Source organism: Pogonomyrmex barbatus, unplaced genomic scaffold (genome assembly GCF_055798465.1).
Source record: "Pogonomyrmex barbatus isolate J1 unplaced genomic scaffold, ASM5579846v1 scaffold18, whole genome shotgun sequence".
In the NCBI taxonomy this organism is placed as follows: domain Eukaryota; kingdom Metazoa; phylum Arthropoda; class Insecta; order Hymenoptera; family Formicidae; genus Pogonomyrmex; species Pogonomyrmex barbatus.
In genome coordinates this window covers 1843695-1862302 of record NW_028297114.1, presented here as the reverse complement: position 1 = coordinate 1862302, position 18608 = coordinate 1843695, and the positions used below count along the sequence as shown (strand labels likewise).

General features: G+C 35.6%; 5 protein-coding genes and 1 long non-coding RNA gene across 8 annotated transcripts; 3 read left to right on the top strand and 3 right to left on the bottom strand.

Moving 5' to 3' along the window:
* Positions 1–24: 24 nt before the first annotated feature.
* On the bottom strand, positions 25–1549 carry LOC105434005 (uncharacterized). The gene is made up of 4 exons (XM_089075195.1): positions 1273–1549; positions 1036–1203; positions 671–973; positions 25–609 (listed from the first exon to the last, which is right to left on the bottom strand). The coding sequence occupies exons 1-4, from the start codon at positions 1379–1381 to the stop codon at positions 131–133; spliced, it is 1059 nt and encodes a 352-aa protein (XP_088931321.1). The 5' UTR covers positions 1382–1549; the 3' UTR covers positions 25–130.
* Positions 1550–2445: 896 nt separating this feature from the next.
* On the top strand, positions 2446–6998 carry Stt3B (catalytic subunit 3B of the oligosaccharyltransferase complex). 3 transcript variants are annotated; one of them, XM_011649505.2, is made up of 7 exons: positions 2446–2997; positions 3326–4024; positions 4244–4554; positions 4620–5160; positions 5259–5720; positions 5810–5900; positions 6063–6998. In XM_011649505.2, exons 1-7 carry the CDS (start codon positions 2687–2689, stop codon positions 6081–6083), a joined length of 2436 nt encoding a protein of 811 aa, XP_011647807.1. In that variant the 5' UTR covers positions 2446–2686; the 3' UTR covers positions 6084–6998. The 3 variants fall into 3 exon arrangements, with proteins under 3 accessions (XP_011647807.1, XP_011647806.1, XP_011647804.1); XM_011649504.2 differs by having other exon boundaries at positions 6057–6998; XM_011649502.2 differs by having other exon boundaries at positions 2447–2997; positions 6092–6998.
* Positions 6999–7153: 155 nt separating this feature from the next.
* Positions 7154–14221, top strand: l(3)L1231 (zf-C3Hc3H domain-containing lethal (3) L1231). The gene is made up of 3 exons (XM_011649506.2): positions 7154–9529; positions 10141–11528; positions 11640–14221. The coding sequence occupies exons 1-3, from the start codon at positions 9504–9506 to the stop codon at positions 11804–11806; spliced, it is 1581 nt and encodes a 526-aa protein (XP_011647808.2). The 5' UTR covers positions 7154–9503; the 3' UTR covers positions 11807–14221.
* LOC105433972 (protein phosphatase 1 regulatory subunit 36) lies at positions 12922–16981 on the bottom strand. Its single transcript, XM_011649499.3, has 7 exons — positions 16626–16981; positions 16370–16502; positions 15787–16288; positions 15411–15620; positions 14761–14993; positions 14424–14672; positions 12922–14346 (listed from the first exon to the last, which is right to left on the bottom strand). Exons 1-6 carry the CDS (start codon positions 16679–16681, stop codon positions 14487–14489), a joined length of 1320 nt encoding a protein of 439 aa, XP_011647801.2. The 5' UTR covers positions 16682–16981; the 3' UTR covers positions 12922–14346; positions 14424–14486.
* LOC148936982 (uncharacterized) lies at positions 15536–17552 on the top strand. Its single transcript, XR_016138873.1, has 2 exons — positions 15536–15668; positions 15759–17552. It is a non-coding gene; the product is annotated as an uncharacterized LOC148936982 (long non-coding RNA).
* On the bottom strand, positions 16995–18402 carry mRpL9 (mitochondrial ribosomal protein L9). Its single transcript, XM_011649501.3, has 2 exons — positions 17923–18402; positions 16995–17755 (listed from the first exon to the last, which is right to left on the bottom strand). Exons 1-2 carry the CDS (start codon positions 18016–18018, stop codon positions 17045–17047), a joined length of 807 nt encoding a protein of 268 aa, XP_011647803.2. The 5' UTR covers positions 18019–18402; the 3' UTR covers positions 16995–17044.
* Positions 18403–18608: the final 206 nt, after the last annotated feature.

Here is an 18608-nt window from a genome sequence, read left to right as displayed (position 1 = left end):
AGTTTAAAAAATAATCAACACAAATTATATGTAAAAAAAGTATATTTTTCTATTATTATTAATAAAATATTTTTGTATACACATAAAATAAAACATTTTTATTAAGATTCTAACGTAACATATAAAATATTTACAATATCTTTCTCATAAGCTTCGCTTCTCCTTCTAATACGATTCTATCTCCATTAGCGATACACATATACATACATTTAATGATTTTTCTGATCGATACAATTTTTACTATAACTTCTACAGTATCGCCAGCATAACATGGTTTAGGATACGTAAGATTTTGTTCGATAACTATAGTACCTGCGCCAGGTAACTTTGTGCCAATTAATCCTGACACTAAGCCATTGAGTAAAGCACCATGTGCAATATTTTTTGCTGATTCAGTGTGTATTGGGTTATAATCACCTGTCAATTCAGCAAATCTGAGTATATCATCATTTGTTATTACTTTTAAAACTGACACTTGATCTCCCTCTCTTAAATTATTCATTGTTGTATCAGCAAATGATCTTGCTTTGGAAGGAATCTTTATAGGATTTTTAAGAAATCCAGCAAAAAATTGAATAAACTTCATGATATTATCTGTTGTATATATAACTTAAGTTATATATTAGTTTATATACTAAGACTCTTAAATAAATAAAATTTAATCAGACTTATTTATTTTCTATGAATGGGCTAATTATCTTCCTTTTTTTCATTTTCTCCACCTCAGTCGCTTCACAATAATCATTTAGAAATATGATTGCCAAATTTTTAATACGGATATTATCACTACACGAAAGTTCCAGCATGTGTTTAATTATCTCGGTCGATGTTATCTCGTTTTTCGATTCAGATGTGATCAAGAATATCAGGGTAGAAATTGCTGAGAGCACGATATCTTCATCATGGAAGGAAAGTAATTGTGATACTAACTCAACGCCTCGATTGCGGAGGATGTATATCTTATTTATCGCATCTGAAAAAACGATATTATATGTAACGCAACAAGCGTTGTATTTGTTTTATAAATATGCTTACCTAAACATAAATTACAGATACCACCAATGGCGAAACGTACTAATTTCGGATTACTTTCAGACAAGGCATGAAGAAATAAATCAATTATTCGTAATTGTCTCATATATCCATAATTTATAGGATCATAGGCGAAGTTTGCCAAATTTGCCAATACTTGTTCCTTTGCGTCTAATATAAAAGTAGTTGATTTATTATTATTATTATTATATTGAAAAATATTTTCACATTATTTTTCACCTTTAGACTTAGTTGTGTTGTATTCAGTAGATAAGAGCTGCAAAAAATCGTAACGTCCAACGCCGTTCTTTCCCGTGCGTTTTATTAATCTTGCTTTGGTGGAGAACATTTAATCTCGACAACAACTACAATATATATTTATATTACTATTTATAATACTGGACGTTGATCCGTTGTGGTTATATTCCATTTGATCAGACTCTGAATGTGTTCCAAAATATATTAACAATATCAGCGAATTTTCATGATCATCAAAAAGCCCCGAGGGAATCCTTAAAGCCAGCGGCACACGATGCTTTTTTTCTTGCTGGTTGCTAGCTGGATCGCATGCTTGAACTCTTGTCTTCGATCGATATATTTTTTTAGATCCAAAAGAATATACCAATCAGAAACAAGAGCTCAACGAGCACACAAATCCTAGCTAGCAAATCAGCAGGAAGAAAAGTATCGTGTGCCGCGGGCTTAAGTGTCGGTCCACAATAAATATTTAATCTTTAAGCCGTAAAAAATTGACTAATCATAGTCTAGTATTCTTTTCATATTTGATTATAATTGGTCAATTTTTTACTTTTTAAAGCTTAAATCACTTTTTGTGGACCGACACTAAGTAACTAAAGAGTATTGATATTATTAATTCTTGACATAAATTTTTGATTTCTAAGATAAGCTGCGGTCCATTCTACAAATGTTTTGATATTCGATTGATTAGTTAGAATAAAAAATTTTATTCTAAAGAATGCTTCAAAATATTTGTAACATCAAATGGATTGAAGGCTGATCGTATATCTTGAAACAAAGTGAAAATAAGGAAATTTATGAGAAAAAAAAGAAATAAAATTTCCTCACTTTTGCCAGTAAACTTGTTTCTTTTAATCTCGGCCTTAAGCCATAAGAAATGGACGAATCATAGTCGAAGAATAGGAGAATAATTGATTATGATTGGTCAATTTCTTATGGCTTAAATCATCTATTGTAGACCGGAACTTCAGTCTTAAAGTCTCATTGTAGACGCCGCTTTAGCTGAACTTTTCGCGCCGTTCATTCTTTTACTTTTTTTTCTCCAACGTGAAGAGATAAAGAGAAAAAATGAATTATGTAAAATTCAGTCGAAAAGAATTTGCCTGTCGCATGTCAGAACGCACTCCTTTCACTGCTGCGCTCTAGTGCGAGTTTCGTAGCTACCGTTGATGGAAGTCATGGTTAACACGTAGCCGGCGTTCGACGTGTCCTAGCCTCCCAAGTTTAGGTGTTCAGCGATATTTGATAATTTGTTGCGCGCCGCGTGTCGCGCACGGGAACCGCGGGTGTTTGATGCACATATGGCGAACGCCACGTTGTGAGCACCGATAACGCGGATACGCACGTATTGTAAGGTCTAACGCGCTCGTGGCGGACGTGAGGCAACGCAGAAAGCATGTTGCCGAATAAGTCGTCGTCGTCGTCGTCGTCATCGCCGTCATCGTCGCAGCAGCAACAACAGCAACTGCCCTCGATGTCATCCTCGTCATCATCATCGTCGTCTTCATCGTCGGCCAACGCGAAAGTCATGTTTCCCGATAAGAAATCGATGACCAAGCAAATGAAATCCTCCACGCTGACGAACGCCGCCGGCCTCAGCTCCCTGATCACCTTTACCGTGCTCTTGCTCGCCTGGCTCTCGGGTTTTGCCTCTAGGCTTTTCGCGGTCATACGTTTCGAGAGCATCATACACGAGTTTGATCCTTGGTACGTATCCGGGATACGATCACTCGAATAACATCTCGGTACCGCGCGATTGTTAAACTCGCTATCATATCTCTCGAGACGATAAATTGCATTATTTTTTCGGTTATGTAACTTATTTAGAAATACGTGAGAATGTAATTATTAATAACGAACGGAACGAATATTAGATAATTATTAAAATTTTCATCTTTTTTTTCTTATTTTATTCAGATTGATTTATTTTAATAAGCAAAAATGCTTATTAATTTATTTTAATATATAAAAATAAATAACATTGAAATTTTTGATTGATTAATAGCAAGATGTAATGGGCATGTATTGAATTCAGGTTCAACTACAGAGCAACGGCGTATATGGTGCAACATGGATTCTACAATTTTCTGAATTGGTTTGACGAACGGGCTTGGTATCCACTGGGCCGAATTGTTGGTGGAACTATTTATCCTGGACTCATGATAACATCTGGATCAATACACTATATATTGCACTCTTTGAACATACCAGTGCATATAAGAGACATATGTGTATTTCTAGCTCCAATTTTTAGTGGCCTTACTGCCATATCTACATATTTATTAACAAAAGAAATATGGAGTGCTGGAGCTGGCCTGTTTGCCGCTTGCTTCATTGCCATTGTACCTGGCTATATCTCAAGATCTGTAGCCGGTAGTTATGACAACGAGGGAATCGCGATCTTTGCATTGCAAATTACTTACTATCTATGGGTCAAATCAGTCAAGACTGGTTCGATCTTTTGGGCGAGTGTAACCGCTCTATCTTATTTCTACATGGTGTCTGCATGGGGAGGCTATGTGTTCATTATCAATTTGATTCCACTTCATGTGTTTGCCTTGCTGGTCTTGAATCGCTTTAGCAACCGGTTGTTCACCAGCTATACTACGTTTTATGTTCTTGGACTTTTATTGAGTATGCAAATACCATTTGTCGGTTTTCAGCCGATCAGAACTTCTGAGCATATGGCAGCGAGTGGTGTATTTGGTCTTATAATCTTTGTAGCAGCATTTAGGTATGTATTATTTCAATTTATAATATTTATTTGTTCTTATATTTTTTAATCTGCATCGTTTATTAGTGGAAAAGTACTGTTGGACATACATTTTTAAAATATTCTTGCTAGGTATATTTTTTATTAAGATAATTTATAGAATACTTTGATAAAATTTGATTAGATATTTTGGGAATGCCTCAATTGCAATATACTTATACTGATTTCTCTAATTCTCAGATACTTAAGAACTGTACTTACCAAATCCGAGATGAAATATTTTGGTGGTGTTGTGGCTGTAGCAACTGCTATGCTCTTATTGATTTTGATCGTATTAACATATGCTGGCATCGTCGCCCCTTGGAGCGGTAGATTTTACTCATTATGGGATACTGGTTATGCCAAAATACATATCCCTATAATAGCGTCTGTATCAGAACATCAACCGACAACTTGGTTCAGCTTTTTCTTTGATTTGCATTTTCTTGTCGCAATGTTCCCAGTTGGTCTTTGGTACTGCATTACACACGTCAATGATGAGCGTGTCTTCGGTAAGAAATGAAAATATATGATGAAAATATCAATAATAATTAACTAATATACAATCTTTTTGCAGTTGTACTGTACGCCATAAGTGCCGTTTATTTCGCTGGTGTGATGGTAAGACTTATGTTGACTTTAACTCCAGTAGTGTGTATGCTGGCCGGAGTTGCTGTCAGCAGACTCGTGGAACTGTACCTCAAAGAAGAGGATAGAGATGGAAACGATCGTAGTGGTAATGAAAGCAATGAAGAGAGCGAAGAGGAAAGGGAAAGAAGTCCTGGTAGGGCGTTATATGATAAAGCTGGTAAACTTCGTAGAATGAAACATGAAAGATCGAAGGGAAATGGTGATGGATTAGGCGCGAATATTCGTAACGTCGTTATTATCGTTATGCTCATACTACTGATGATGTTTACTGTGCATTGCACATGGGTAACCAGCAACGCCTATTCTAGTCCATCTATTGTTTTGGCGTCTTATAGTAATGATGGCGGCAGAGCCATCTTGGACGATTTTCGGGAGGCTTACTATTGGTTAGCGCAAAATACCGCTAATGACGCTCGAGTTATGAGCTGGTGGGATTATGGATACCAGATTGCTGGTATGGCTAACAGGTACAATGTTTATAAGATCGTATATATTTAAATTAACGTGTGAGATCAATATAATTACTTAATTATACTACATTATTACGTCGGTTTCTTTTTTGTAGAACTACTCTCGTGGACAATAATACATGGAATAATTCGCATATAGCTCTTGTTGGCAAGGCAATGAGCTCGAACGAAAGTGCTGCTTACGAGATCATGACATCCCTGGATGTGGACTATGTGTTGATCATCTTTGGTGGGATGATCGGATACTCCGGTGATGATATTAATAAATTTCTATGGATGGTCCGTATTGCTGAGGGCGAGCATCCTCAAGACATTCGTGAGAGCGATTATTTTACCGAAAGGGGGGAATTCCGCGTTGACTCGGAAGGTTCCCCTACTTTGCTGAACTCGCTTATGTATAAGCTGAGTTATTATCGATTTGGGGATGTTAAAATAGACTATCGATCGCCTTATGGTTACGATCGTACTCGAAATGCAGAAATAGGCAATAAAAACTTCCAGTTAACATATCTGGAGGAAGCTTATACCACCGAACATTGGCTTGTTAGGATTTACAGGTAAATTTTACGACAGTTTTCATCTACAATTAACTTTGAAAAATTACAAAATTTTTGCATTAATTGCTAATTGTGAAATACGTCTATAGGGTGAAGAAACCAGCGGAATTCAATAGACCAAGAATTCCGATTTCCGAGCGAATTATCACGCGTCGCGCGAATTCGTATATTAGTAAAAAGGTTGGTATGCATGTAAATATTTATATTTATACTAAATTATATTTATACTAAAGAATGAAAGATATCTTTTTTTTTTTTTTTTTTAAATATATAAATGTGATTTTTCGTATCGTTTACCGTTTTTATCATTGCACATTAATTGACCTGGAAACGTAGTTGAAGTTATGGGGGGTCGGGCATTGATGTTTCAGACTGCGCGGCGTAAACGAGGTTTCATAAAAGGCCGGCCAGTTGTTATTAAAGGACAGAAACCTCAACGACGAACAACGTAACGAAGATTCGCTGACTATTTCATAAACAGTTTGCAAATACAATTTTTGTAATAAAAGAATTACCGTCCCTTGGGTCTACCATACGAATTTTACCTCGAACTAAGAATTTAATGTCGTCATAACAGTTCAACTTGAAGAATAGAATATTCCAAAACAATAGTTTCCAACATCTCTCCGAAATAGATTGACAAATTGATTTTATGAATCTTGTTTTTACGAATCTTCTTTTTCAAAATGTTGGCTCGTACATGTTGTTATCCGATTTTCATTTTTCATTACGGAAAGTCGTTAATGCATAATTTGTTACTGCATAATTAAATCATTTATTAATATAACGAACATTTTCTAGAATTAACATGCAGATCATATGTGATCATCTCAATATATAATTGAGTCAATATATTTATACGAATATATTCATTAGAATATGTCACAAATGTACATTTTTTTTTGCATTATAGAGGAATTTGGATTCTTATTTAATTATTCTTTTATGGGCCAATTGTGCATTTAATAGTTAGTGATGTAAAATAACTTCAAATTTATTTGTTATTGATCAACAATTGTATGAAAATCTCATGTAAATGAGATTCGTATAAGGCATCCTATAGTTAGTGCACACACACGTTTATGTTACATAATACATTTAATGTATTATATATTACAAGCAGAATTTGCGAAGTAAGCAAATTCTGTTAATTTTCAACCGGAACGTCAGAATGATCGAGTGTGTGTCATGTGTACACAGTTTGTTGTATAGCACCTTGTTGAAAGATAAACATTTGTGATAACACAGTGTTGTTATTTACAAAATACGTATTTGAAACGTGAGTCCAATTTAATTTCTGTTTCTCCTAATAAAAAAAATTTCGGCAATGTAAATTGCACACACAATTTTACAGAATTCCATGTATTTTTTACACAATAATGCAAAGAATTTTTAGCAAATTGTACAAAGAAATTACGTAATTTAACATTTTTCTTTCTTTCTCTCTTTATGTAACTTCCATAAATTTTTATAAATAATATAATGGCGGTATAATAAATTATATAATGTGTACATAAAATATTGTTTATGAATATATCGTTTATTGGGGCACTTTTTTTATATATTGGATTTACAAATTTTTAATTCGGCGATGAAAAATCTTGAATATTATCGATTTATGCAACAGGTGGATGATATATTTAACCTTTTTGTAAGTTATTGATTTTTAAGTTCTTTTTAATTCAATAGCAATCGCATTATATTTGAAAATACTCGATCTTATCAACTTTTTTTTGAACCGCTTTGCCAACTTCATATTTCCGTGAGCCTGAAGTGTGTTTTGATTTATTCATTTTGTAAATTTTAATAAAATTAATAGCAGAATTATATAATTTCTGTATATTTATTTCTGTTGCAATCAAACTTTCATCCACGAAAACTATAAATTTTAATATTAGTGAATTATGCGACGAATATTTTTCAAGAGAAAAGTAAAAAAGAGGCTTTCAGATTTCGCTATATTTCGCTAATATTTCTTTTAATCCTAATCTTATTAAACTGTATGAAAAAACGATTTGTAATTACGATAATTATACCGGATGACTATTACATTTGAACGTGAATCACGTGATTATGTTTAAATAATTAAATCTCGCGCGAATCGTTTTTTTTTCCTGGATGATGAGGTCAGAAGATAAAGAAAAAGGATTTCTTATTACGCAGATTTTTGCGTAAGCAAAATAATATCGTTGTAAGAAGTTCTAATTAGTTCTAATTAGTGCTTAATGAATGTATAACATTAGATTGATTTAATATTCATTATTCGTATTCGATTTCCTGATTCGAATCGAATCAAGTTAGACGAAAACGTTTTTGTTAATGCAATTTATGCAGCGATAAAAATAAGTTTTCTTTGTAGCTACATACGTTATACTTTTTGCGCAAATAGGCAAGACGTTAAAGGCAAACGGAGAGGTTTGTATAAAGTATAAAAAGTTCAACTACAAAGAACAAACATATTAGATCTATTGCGTTCTATTTGCGTTACATTTTTTGCACTTAAAATAAAATAGATATGTAATTAGACGTTGAGGAAGGGTGGAGGAGAGGGAGACGAGATAAAAAGTGTACGAAGCTAGCTGTAAAAAGAATAAAAATGAACATATTACAAGTCTCGGGCATATATTTCCTTAGGCATGAAGTAATATTACACATAGTTGGATGAGTCATCCGTCGCGGTTACCGCTAGTTCATCATTAGGCTGCTTCGCGCAAGCGAGTGAGAAGTCCCGGAAGTAGCGATTTTCGAAAGTCGGACCGCTCGCGCGATAAAAAGCCCGAGAGGCTAATGAATTGGTTCGCACCGATCTCCTTGCAACTCTTCTTCTAACTTTCTAAGAATTTTCAAAGAAACGCTAAATACAAACGCTGAGAGAAATCGTTGCGTGCGCGGAGTCGAATTGTCTTGGCGTACAGGTTATGTCGTTCCAAGGAAAAACTCAGAACGATCCTTTTGCGGCCACGTGGTGTGGCCTCTTGTCGGTCGCGCGACCTGTCCGTGACATCGTCCGAAGTTAATTTGACAGCCGGACGCGCTGACGAGAACGCGAATCGAGAGAAATCGTTCGCGAATTCGGGGGATTTCTCGCCGAATCGTGGGACTGGCACGCGCCGTGTCGCGCCGTGACCGCCATTTTGCTGCCCCCGCACGCCTGACATGTCTTTCTAATGTTATTATCGACGAACGTCGAAATTTTGCGCGTGAGACCGCTTCGAGTGTGTCGTCCGTGGTGAGCGAGTCCGCGCACGAAGGGAGGAAGCTCGCGCCGTAACCGATCCTGCAGGACGTCGCCTCAACATCGTCGCCTTTGTCCGGAAACGATCATCCAGTGTCATCCCAACCTCACCTCCGTGGTTCTACGGCCCCTGTGTCAAGAACGAGCTGGTGGCAGGATCGCCCACGAACGCGAGGTGATCATAATTCTGCGAGCCATCCCGGACGTTATGCCGCGAGACTCGGCCCAGGTGCGCTTTCGGCCGCGTCGTTGAGACCGCGCCGCATCCCGCACACCGTGTCCCGCCGCGCCTCGACGTGACGTGAGCGAACCTAACCAAGAAGACGCAGGCAAACAAGCAGGCAGACAGGATCGTCGAGCGCGCGCCTATGCCAACGGCGGGGAGATCGCGCTCCGGTGATATGGATCTGTTCCTGGCCGCGGGATCGTCGAAACCCGCCACTACGGCAGTGCGCACCGACCCGACGTCCGCCCGACGCGCGACGACAACAACGACCACGACGCAGCAACAGCAGAAGCAGCAGCAGTTGCTTGGACATGTGTAGGGCATGCTTGGTGTAGACTACTATGCGAGGCAAGGATCGTTTTTGTCCTAATCTAGCAATGGACTAAGTTCACGCTTGCTGCTCGAATCAAGAAACTCGCGCGTCCGCTGTCACGCGTCACATTATTTATAAACGGAGTGTGTAGACATGAGTAGTGTCAAACGCTGTTGACACGCACGCAGTTCAAGTATTATCTCTGTAGTCGGTAGGTCTGACACAATGAGAAGGTCTTGCGAGCCTTCTATCAGCTTAATTATTGCAAATTCCATGACTTATTGACTTATTTGACTGTACATATGTGTTTAGGAAAAGATATATGTTAAACGTATAACAAACGGATATTTTCTGATATAAGCAATGTATCATACAATTTAGTTTTTAATTTATTATAGTATACAATAATAGTTTCTCTTGAATATAATGTTCACGTGAATACACTTGGATCTTTTTATTCTTTTACTTATTGATAAACTCGATAATAGCAAAAATCTGTGATATACGATAAAACATTTTTTTTTTTAACTTACAGTCTCAGTATTATATTCTTAATTGATGATTTTACTCTTGGATTCTAGCACATAGCGTGAACTAAGTTTTATCTAGATAGGAATAAAGTTGATTGGAGGATTTGAGAATGCAGGTGGAACGGATCTGGGCAGAAGCAGCAATCAATGAAGGTCCCTATTTCCGAAAACTCAAACATGGACAATAAATTGAAGTTTTCGGACCGCTTGAAGGCTCTGCTGAAAACCGAGGCACATCAAGATGTTGATCCGTACATTTTTAGTGAACCGGAACCATTTGCCACGGCGGCTGGGAGAAATGCCACGGTGGTTCCACCTACGAGTTCCGAAACGATGCAAAGTTGTAAGAACAATAGGTCAAAGGGGAAATACGTGAAACAGAGGATACGGGTAGCGCCTGTGCCAGCCGCGAGCTATAAGACCAATGCCACAGCAGAGACGAGAGTCGAGGACGGCATTGGAGAAAACCTGGATCACAAATTTTCTAAATTAGTTCAGCGTAAGCAACGACACATCGAGAATTTGCGAAGATTAAGATCCAGGAGGCAAAGCCGGGACCATACTCTGTTGTATTATCCGAAAGCCGGGGATGAGATATCCGACAGCGATTCGAGTGGAGATGAGATGACGATCTATCAGCATCATTGGTTTTCCGGCGAGTCTATGACGACGCTGAATCGCGCGGCTCGACTGTCTCAGGTGCGCTCGCAATTACAACGACAATTACTTCAGTTGCGTATCGACGGAGCTGACGCTGAGGCTGTGCTGCGGCACAGAGTTAAATGTTTACTGGAGGCCGCTTCCAAAGATCCCGCTTCTACTGCGCGAGCTTTGAGCGACTCTCCAAGTACTAGCAAGGTACTCGACGGACCCCTATTGGTCGGCGGGCCATGCGGGGCGGAAGGATGCCAACAGACATCTCTGCCTTGCACCCGGCATTGTTCCCGCCACATTATGTTAAATGGAGATCAGCTTTTATTTGAGCATTGCACTGCCAAGTTTAGTGACAACACACAGTGTTGTGTTCCTGTGTTTGATGTCGCGCACGAATTACCTCTCTGTCCGGAACATGCGAGGAAAAGGGACAATTATCATCGTAAAATCCAAGAATCTAAACCAAAGAAAGCTCGTAAAAAACCAGTCTCCCCCACTATTCTGGCGAAGCCTAAGCCCAAGTCTAAGCCGAAGAAGCGCAAACGGCCGCCTTCGAGTAAGATAGAGACTACTAAGAGTGCTGCGTTGATGCATGAGGAAAGTCATTATATGAGCCAAATAAATTGTGAAAACCATACCAAGCTGTTGAACAATTTGAATGTTCCGCAAGGAAGTTCAAATTCGTCCAACTTGAATCTAGGATTAGGATTGGGCTCTCTCGGTCTGACCGGAGGACTCAAAGTCGAGCTTGGAGATAACGAAGTATTCGCTTCCTTGGATTCCGCCGAGCATGATTTTGGCAATGTGCTCAACAACTTACCCCCGGATGCTTTTAATGACTTATTCATCGGTAATTTCTATATCTTTCGTATTCCACATTTTGCATATCTCAATTTTATAAAATTTGTTATTCATTTGTTTTACAAGGCAATGTAATTGTAAGAGATATTTTGATTTGTAGAGGGTAGAAATGGAGATTACGAGCCATCGAGAGAAGAGGAGGAGGAATTGCAACGGGCTTTGGAAGAAGTTGATAAAGATGTACGAAACTTGGAGAGGATGGGGCAGACGCATGGACTTTTAGAGCCGGCTTTGCTCGCCCAGCTTATGTCGGACATTGCCTCGTAGCCCCACCAATCCTAACATAATAATTTTCGGAAAGGAATTCGTGCGTGTTCCTTGTAACGTAGAAAAAAAAATACTGTTTGTGTCTGTGCTGCTAAACGTAAGATTGCGTTATAGACTGTTATTACGTAGCCACGCAAGTCCGAGATAATGGCAGGGATTGACATACAGAAAGTAACAAAAGAAAAAAAGAAAAGAATAAAAAAAACCAATAGCAAATTTATGAATTTAATATAAACAGCATCGGGTACAATATCACAGGTAGGTTTATGTCAAACGAGTAGCAATGTATAAAAAAAAGAACAAAAAACTGAGAATTCCATCCTTTTTGACAAATAATCACGGACATTCTGCGTCATCGTTATATTACATGCAATATACTTGTAGCTTATTTGCAGACGTTTTGACTTGCACTTGACGAATTTGCTTAGAAAAATTGTTATAGCTGCAATTAAATACATGCGATCATTTCAGAAGAAATGAGATAGAACGAAAGGAAGTGAATGTATGATTTACGTAAATGATTCAAAATCAGATTCCAACTACGCGAGCTAAATGCATAGTTTTCATTTTTATACACGGCTTGTTTTTATTAAAACAGCAGAAATTATCTAAATTGCATTATTAATAGCTCCCATATTTATTGAACTACATGTAATGTCTAGCTAATTATTGATTACTCAAATAATAGGTACAAAGATATTTTTACGACTGATTTGTAATGATTTTATCTGTTATCGATTATACCATATAAAAACTGCGAAAAACGTATTCTGGTTTACAAACTAGTATTTAGCTACAAATTAAAGTGCAAAATAATTGAAGTAAAATGACATAACATTTGAGAAAAAGATATTCGGTGTTCATATATAACTTTGTATATATATATATATATATATATATATATATATATATATATATATATATACATATATATATATATATATAATATATATATATATATTCTCATTATAGTAGAGCAAATTGTCATAGTAAAATTATTCTTTAATTTGCAGAATGTAAAAAAGATTGGTATTTGCATTATTTTTTCAATGGCGAACATTTATAGCTCATGAAAAAAAATGATGAAATTAGGATATACATCTTGTGCAGTATCATCCTTTGAAAATATTATCTGAACTTTATTTAAATAAAATACATTTTTCCACAATTTAATTTTCATTGCAAAACCTTGTGCATAGAGAATACGTCTATAGGAACATGACTGAATTTATAAAGAAACATACATATGTCTACATAAATATATGTAACATGTAGTGTATATAATCCCATTTTCTTTTCATCTGATCACCGCAGTAACACAGCTTAAATGATCACATTTATTGAATAACATTATATTATTAATAAATGCGTAATCAATATTACGTCATTCTGTATTATATTCATGTAGACAAATGTTCAGCGACGATAGAATAGATCTAATATTTAAGTGAAATGAAAATTAGCGAAAAGTGCCGAAAAATTTTTCATTTTTTAACATTGTTACCGAATGTGCAACATGCTTTGCAGCCTTACAATGAGAAGATGACACGCAATGTACTAGTTGAGTAAAAAAATGTTATCGTATATATTTCTCAAGAAAGCACTTCTCCAATGATTATATCGTGAGAAAACCTTTTTCTTTTTTTTTCTACAACGGGTTATAAAGGCAGATTCTTAAAGTAAAACTAGATAACGCGATAACGCATGAGAATGGCTAAATTGTTTACTGCCATTTGACTTCTAAACTACCACACACGTGCACAACAGTACATTGTTATAATTCCGCGTGTAATAGTAGTAATATGAAATGGATACGCGATATGCAGATATACTGTGAGTCGTAATCTTAATACATATCGTAATAAAGTCGGCAAACTGTCATACGTTATGTAATTTAGCTATCGATGAAACAGCACTTGAAACGATATTCGTTCTGCGAAAAAGTGTACGCGCGATGACTGGCTGATATTTATAAAAATCTGGTTTTTATTATCAAAATTGCTGTGCCAAACATTGAGACCTCTTTTTCTTTTATTTTCTTTTATGTTGCAATATAATGCGTGTTATTTATTCAACGAGTCATATTAGAGCAAAGCGCACTTTAATGAACATTTAGCTGAATGTGAACGATTACAAAAAACGCGGACAGCGAGTTGATCATAGATTCAAACGGAAACAGAATAATTTGCAAATTGATCCATTTTGGGAATTAAAAATTAACGTCGTATGTATTGTTACTACGTATATAGTGGTAGTGATTAGGTATAATAATTATTTATGGACAGGACAATGCCGAATTTAATCGTAACGCAAGTGCATTGCTTGAAATGTACCTACATGTGTAAACCTTCTTGTAAAATATCAGCATTATTACTCTTGATTAGGCATTACCAATTATAATAAGCATATTTTTTATATTGTGTTATAGCGTTCCGTTTATATCCATCCTTATAATTCATGTCCTAATGATAATGCAGCTTATATCGACTGATATAACAAACTACATAATGAAACAGCTTTTCATTTTCATATCGAAAGAACTGAAAATATTATATTCATTAATTTCAGTATCGATATTCGAATCTATAATATTTATCATTTATTAATATATAAATACCGTTTTAGTTTTTTGCAATATTTTTGTTATACCATATACAAAGGGGAATTTTATCCTGAATATTCAATCTATAGTTGTTGCTATGGAGTAAGTGTCGATAATTCTGCGTTCACGTCGTTTCATCTCTCGAAGTATCCATTTTATTCGGGCTTTTTCGCGAATTTTATCATATTTCTTGTTCACCTTAATTTCTCTGACTGGAAATTCTTCAATTAATTCGGGTAGACTTTCGATATCTTCAATTGGTTCCTTTGTAATCGTGAAACAGAGATGTTCAATTCATTGCGTATTCAATCGAGATTTTTGCATTTCTGTGTTACAGAGATAAGATGCTTACCAAGATTTTAGCCACAAAGATACTCTTTCGTGTCTCCAATAATCTTTTATCAAACAAATCAATTTTCGCTGGTTCTTCCGGTTCGTACGGCATTAACATTATGTCGAACTCCGAGCGATTGCGACCCAGTATGCCTACTTTAATTCCCAATTGAGATAGCATCTCTTCCTCGACAAGAAGAACGTTTTTCAGATAGGCGATTTTCGGATGGTGCAGATCGATATCTATCATCCCTTTAAGTGGAAGTACAAACAGTATAATATATAATATTTTTATATATAATATAATATTTTTCCATAGAATATACACCTATCCTTGACAATATGTCATAATTTAATAAATCTGATTTTTATTAAATTCCAATCAATTTAATTTTTGTTTATATATAATCTTCGTCGATCGAAATCCTCCTAAGATGGACATGCTATTTTTCTTATACAAATTCATAGAAATTTTCTCATAATATTATACATATATATTATATCAAATTTATTTCTATATATTTTATATTATAATTTATAAGTAATTTATTTATATCTTATATAAATATTAATATATAAATAAAATATATAAATATAAATTTATATTATCTTACATGAATCGCAATGAAGTATAAATTCTATATCATTTCTGTAAATAGCATATTTCACCTAACAATAGAAGACGATAGTCGCAATCCGTGTACATCAGTTCGTGAGGTAAGGGAGAGTTTCTCAGTAATTTTCGACTTTTCCAGATCGTTTTGGGACCGTGTAGTATACGGATATCATCCTCTAGCATATCCAAAATCATCCGACTGCCGCTTTGTCTTTGCGCAGTGTTATACGCCTCGGTTCGGAGCAGCCTGTGCAGCTCCAATTCTGTGGAACGACAATCAGCGATACGATGATCAAATCTCAAATCATCTCGTAAATTTTGTATATCAGCATTTCAACGATATAGAATTTACAATATGATGTTAATATCATCCAATAATGTACGATATTCATGATGTTTAGGTGATGTTTAGGATGTTTTTCGCCGTACCGATCAAAGTATAATGTTTCCGCTGTAATGCTATCCACACAACCCGATGAGCTACGCTGATCAACGGCTCGTAGATCCGCAGGTCTTTCTCACCCTGCGATTGTGTGATTGCGCGTTTCCTGCCGCTCATCATGTGATGATAACGGGGCCCATCTCGACAACCTAACAACAAGTCACAGTACTCTCTACCTAAGACACAACGCAGAGCTCGCAATTCCTCGGCGTATCGAGACCTATGGCCACGCTCCAGTGGATTCGGTGCCTTCTTCATAGTAGCTGCTCGCTCTTGTACCAAGTCTTCCCATATCTCCACAAAGCGTTGAAAGTAGATAATCAGCGCTCGGAGAAATTGATCTGTTGCTGGCAAATGCAGAAAGTTTATAAATTGTGGACTGATAGGCGTCACGAGAAGGAATAGCACGAGATCTTTGATGTCTTGCAGAATAATAATATCTGGCTCGTCTGGCGTCACTTTTCTTAGATAATGCTTCCGAAATTTGATCTACAAAAAGTAAAGATAGCAAGTACAGTATTCTTTTTGCTTGATGAAATCAGTAAAGAATTGTTATGTTCTGGTTTTCACCTTTTCACTATCATTTAATGTTTCCCGATAGTTCAAAATCAAATACGCATGCGGACAATAAATCTCTGATGTAGGGATGTCAGTAACTTGCTTCTTTCGTCGCTTAATTTGTTCATCCTCCGCCTTTATTACACTGCAATAGATTACATTCAAATAAATCTTATATTATGTGTAAGAAGTAAAAAAAAAAACTTAAAAGAAAGTTAAACGAGAGTTTAAATACATATTAAAATAAATTTATAAAATTTTCATATGCCTCGTTAGAATCAATCCCTCCGTAATCTCGTCCCACAGAAAGTGTCTCTCGCCCATGCTTAATTATCATTTATGAGATATGCAGCTTTCCAATTTCATAAATTTCCAGGTTATCAGTTTCTAAAAATAGACATGTTCTCCTTCTACAATCATAGTGAAGGTATAACAGAGTCAAATTATTGATTCTAAGAAGTATAGTCGTACATGGGAGTATATATGAAAGTACTTACTAGACTCCGAAAATTAGAATAGTATATATAAATTATTGGAAGATCCTCATCACATTGTATGAGAAGATAATAATTATGAAACAATGATTACAAAAGATTCAAGATCTAAACTGGGAGTTTTTAAGAAAACATATATTCACTTGTATTTCTCTGTTTAAAAACATTTATTTATAATATAATATACTACAGATCACACAGTCTTCTGCTTTTCTATCCAGGAGGGAGGCATCGAGTCTAATATCGGCTTATCCTCGGGAAATATTGGCTCGCTTGGCAGTTTCCAGAATTCCTTGACATAAACCTGTGCGCTCTTATCCGGTGTCCAATGATGCAGACAACATCTCACCTTCACTTGTTCGCGATTATTGATTGTGAGAGTCACATAAAATTGTTTTCCTTCGAAATCCATGTTTGGCCCAGATATCGTTTTCTCGGGCATTGTTATAGCATCTTCAGGTACATGAATACCAGCTTTGCGGAAACTTGCTTTTACATGCCATTTCTCCAATGTCCATGGTACATCTTTTGACATCACAATGGAAATCCGCTTTCGCGACAGATACTTTATTGTTTTCTCTACCGAGACAGAACTAAACAGCGTATCATCTCCTTGATCAGTTGCTAATTTAGTATATTTTTCAATGTTCTCAGGCGTGGCATAGACTGCCCGTTTTGGTAATAAAAATTTTGTATATGCTTCTTCTGGATGCATTGATATTCGAGTACCTACATTGCCAATTCCCGATACATATTCCGTTAAAATCAAATCAAGTGGCTTTTTTCTTTTTACATTTGTATCTTCAACAAGATCATAGATAAAATGCCTTGATCTTAAGCGATGAGGTTTGGAGTTCTTTTTGTAAAGTGGAACTGGATTTCTTCTTTTGAGAATAAAGGTATTCTGCAAAGATAACAAATAAATAAATGCAAGTATATCAGATATAATCTATACATGCAAAAATTAACACGTGAAGAATTTGTTAAAATCTTAAGAATTATAGAATGTGCGTGAATACAAATAATATAAATGTAAATAATAATTATATATCTAATATTAAGAGGAATTACCCGTGTTTGTTGTGACAAATGATCCGCTTTATTCAGCAGAGCAGGCGTTGCCAGCGCTTTTACATGATTTACTAATAATCTCGAAAACTTCAACATATTTATGATTTATTCTCGTTCGCAGTGATTAAAATTATTCTTTGATAACGTGTAATTTCTGTGAGAATACTTCAAATAAAATTTGTAACTTTCAACGAAATAGGTTAACTCCTCCTTGATAGCAAAAAAAAATCATCAATTGCTAATTATTTCTGCAACTATTGTATGCTTGGTTTCCATAAGAAACTTTTTATTTTATTTTTATCTTGTTTCTTTGAAACTGTGATTTGCTGTGAGTTCAAAATTATTTTATAAAGCTCGCCTATACTGAAATTGTTTATTCCGTTCACCACTAAATTCGAATCACTAGCTAATAATTTGAAAATTACTGCCCTCTTGTGGAAATTTACAAGTTAAGACAAAAAGCAGCATTCTTATGGTAAATGCAATAAATAGAAGTTTATAGTTAACTAATTTTGTTATAAAAAGAATTATGCAATATATAATTGTTTTTAAAAAAATGTGTACAATTAGCAATATGCAATATGCAACACTCTTTTTTGATACATATAATTTCTAAATTTTGAAAAACAATATGTTTTTTTATATTAATTGGTTTGTTTCATTAGATTTAATATTAAGATATTATT

What these genes read in the sequence shown, in the direction of transcription:
- mRpL9 (XM_011649501.3), bottom strand. Translation starts at nt 18,018, where the DNA reads ATGTTGAAGTTTTCGAGATTATTAGTAAATCATGTAAAAGCGCTGGCA. An exon ending in ATTTGTCACAACAAACACGG is followed by an intron (nt 17,756 to 17,922) that starts GTAATTCCTCTT and finishes TTATCTTTGCAG; the next exon opens with AATACCTTTATTCTCAAAAG.
- LOC105434005 (XM_089075195.1), bottom strand. Translation starts at nt 1,381, where the DNA reads ATGTTCTCCACCAAAGCAAGATTAATAAAACGCACGGGAAAGAACGGC. An exon ending in TATCTGTAATTTATGTTTAG is followed by an intron (nt 974 to 1,035) that starts GTAAGCATATTT and finishes TCGTTTTTTCAG; the next exon opens with ATGCGATAAATAAGATATAC. An exon ending in CCCATTCATAGAAAATAAAT is followed by an intron (nt 610 to 670) that starts AAGTCTGATTAA and finishes ATATAACTTAAG; the next exon opens with TTATATATACAACAGATAAT.
- Stt3B (XM_011649502.2), top strand. Translation starts at nt 2,687, where the DNA reads ATGTTGCCGAATAAGTCGTCGTCGTCGTCGTCGTCATCGCCGTCATCG. An exon ending in CAATGATGAGCGTGTCTTCG is followed by an intron (nt 4,555 to 4,619) that starts GTAAGAAATGAA and finishes ATCTTTTTGCAG; the next exon opens with TTGTACTGTACGCCATAAGT. An exon ending in TGGCTTGTTAGGATTTACAG is followed by an intron (nt 5,721 to 5,809) that starts GTAAATTTTACG and finishes ATACGTCTATAG; the next exon opens with GGTGAAGAAACCAGCGGAAT.
- LOC105433972 (XM_011649499.3), bottom strand. Translation starts at nt 16,681, where the DNA reads ATGGGCGAGAGACACTTTCTGTGGGACGAGATTACGGAGGGATTGATT. An exon ending in CATTAAATGATAGTGAAAAG is followed by an intron (nt 16,289 to 16,369) that starts GTGAAAACCAGA and finishes TACTTTTTGTAG; the next exon opens with ATCAAATTTCGGAAGCATTA. An exon ending in TCTTTGTGGCTAAAATCTTG is followed by an intron (nt 14,673 to 14,760) that starts GTAAGCATCTTA and finishes ACGATTACAAAG; the next exon opens with GAACCAATTGAAGATATCGA.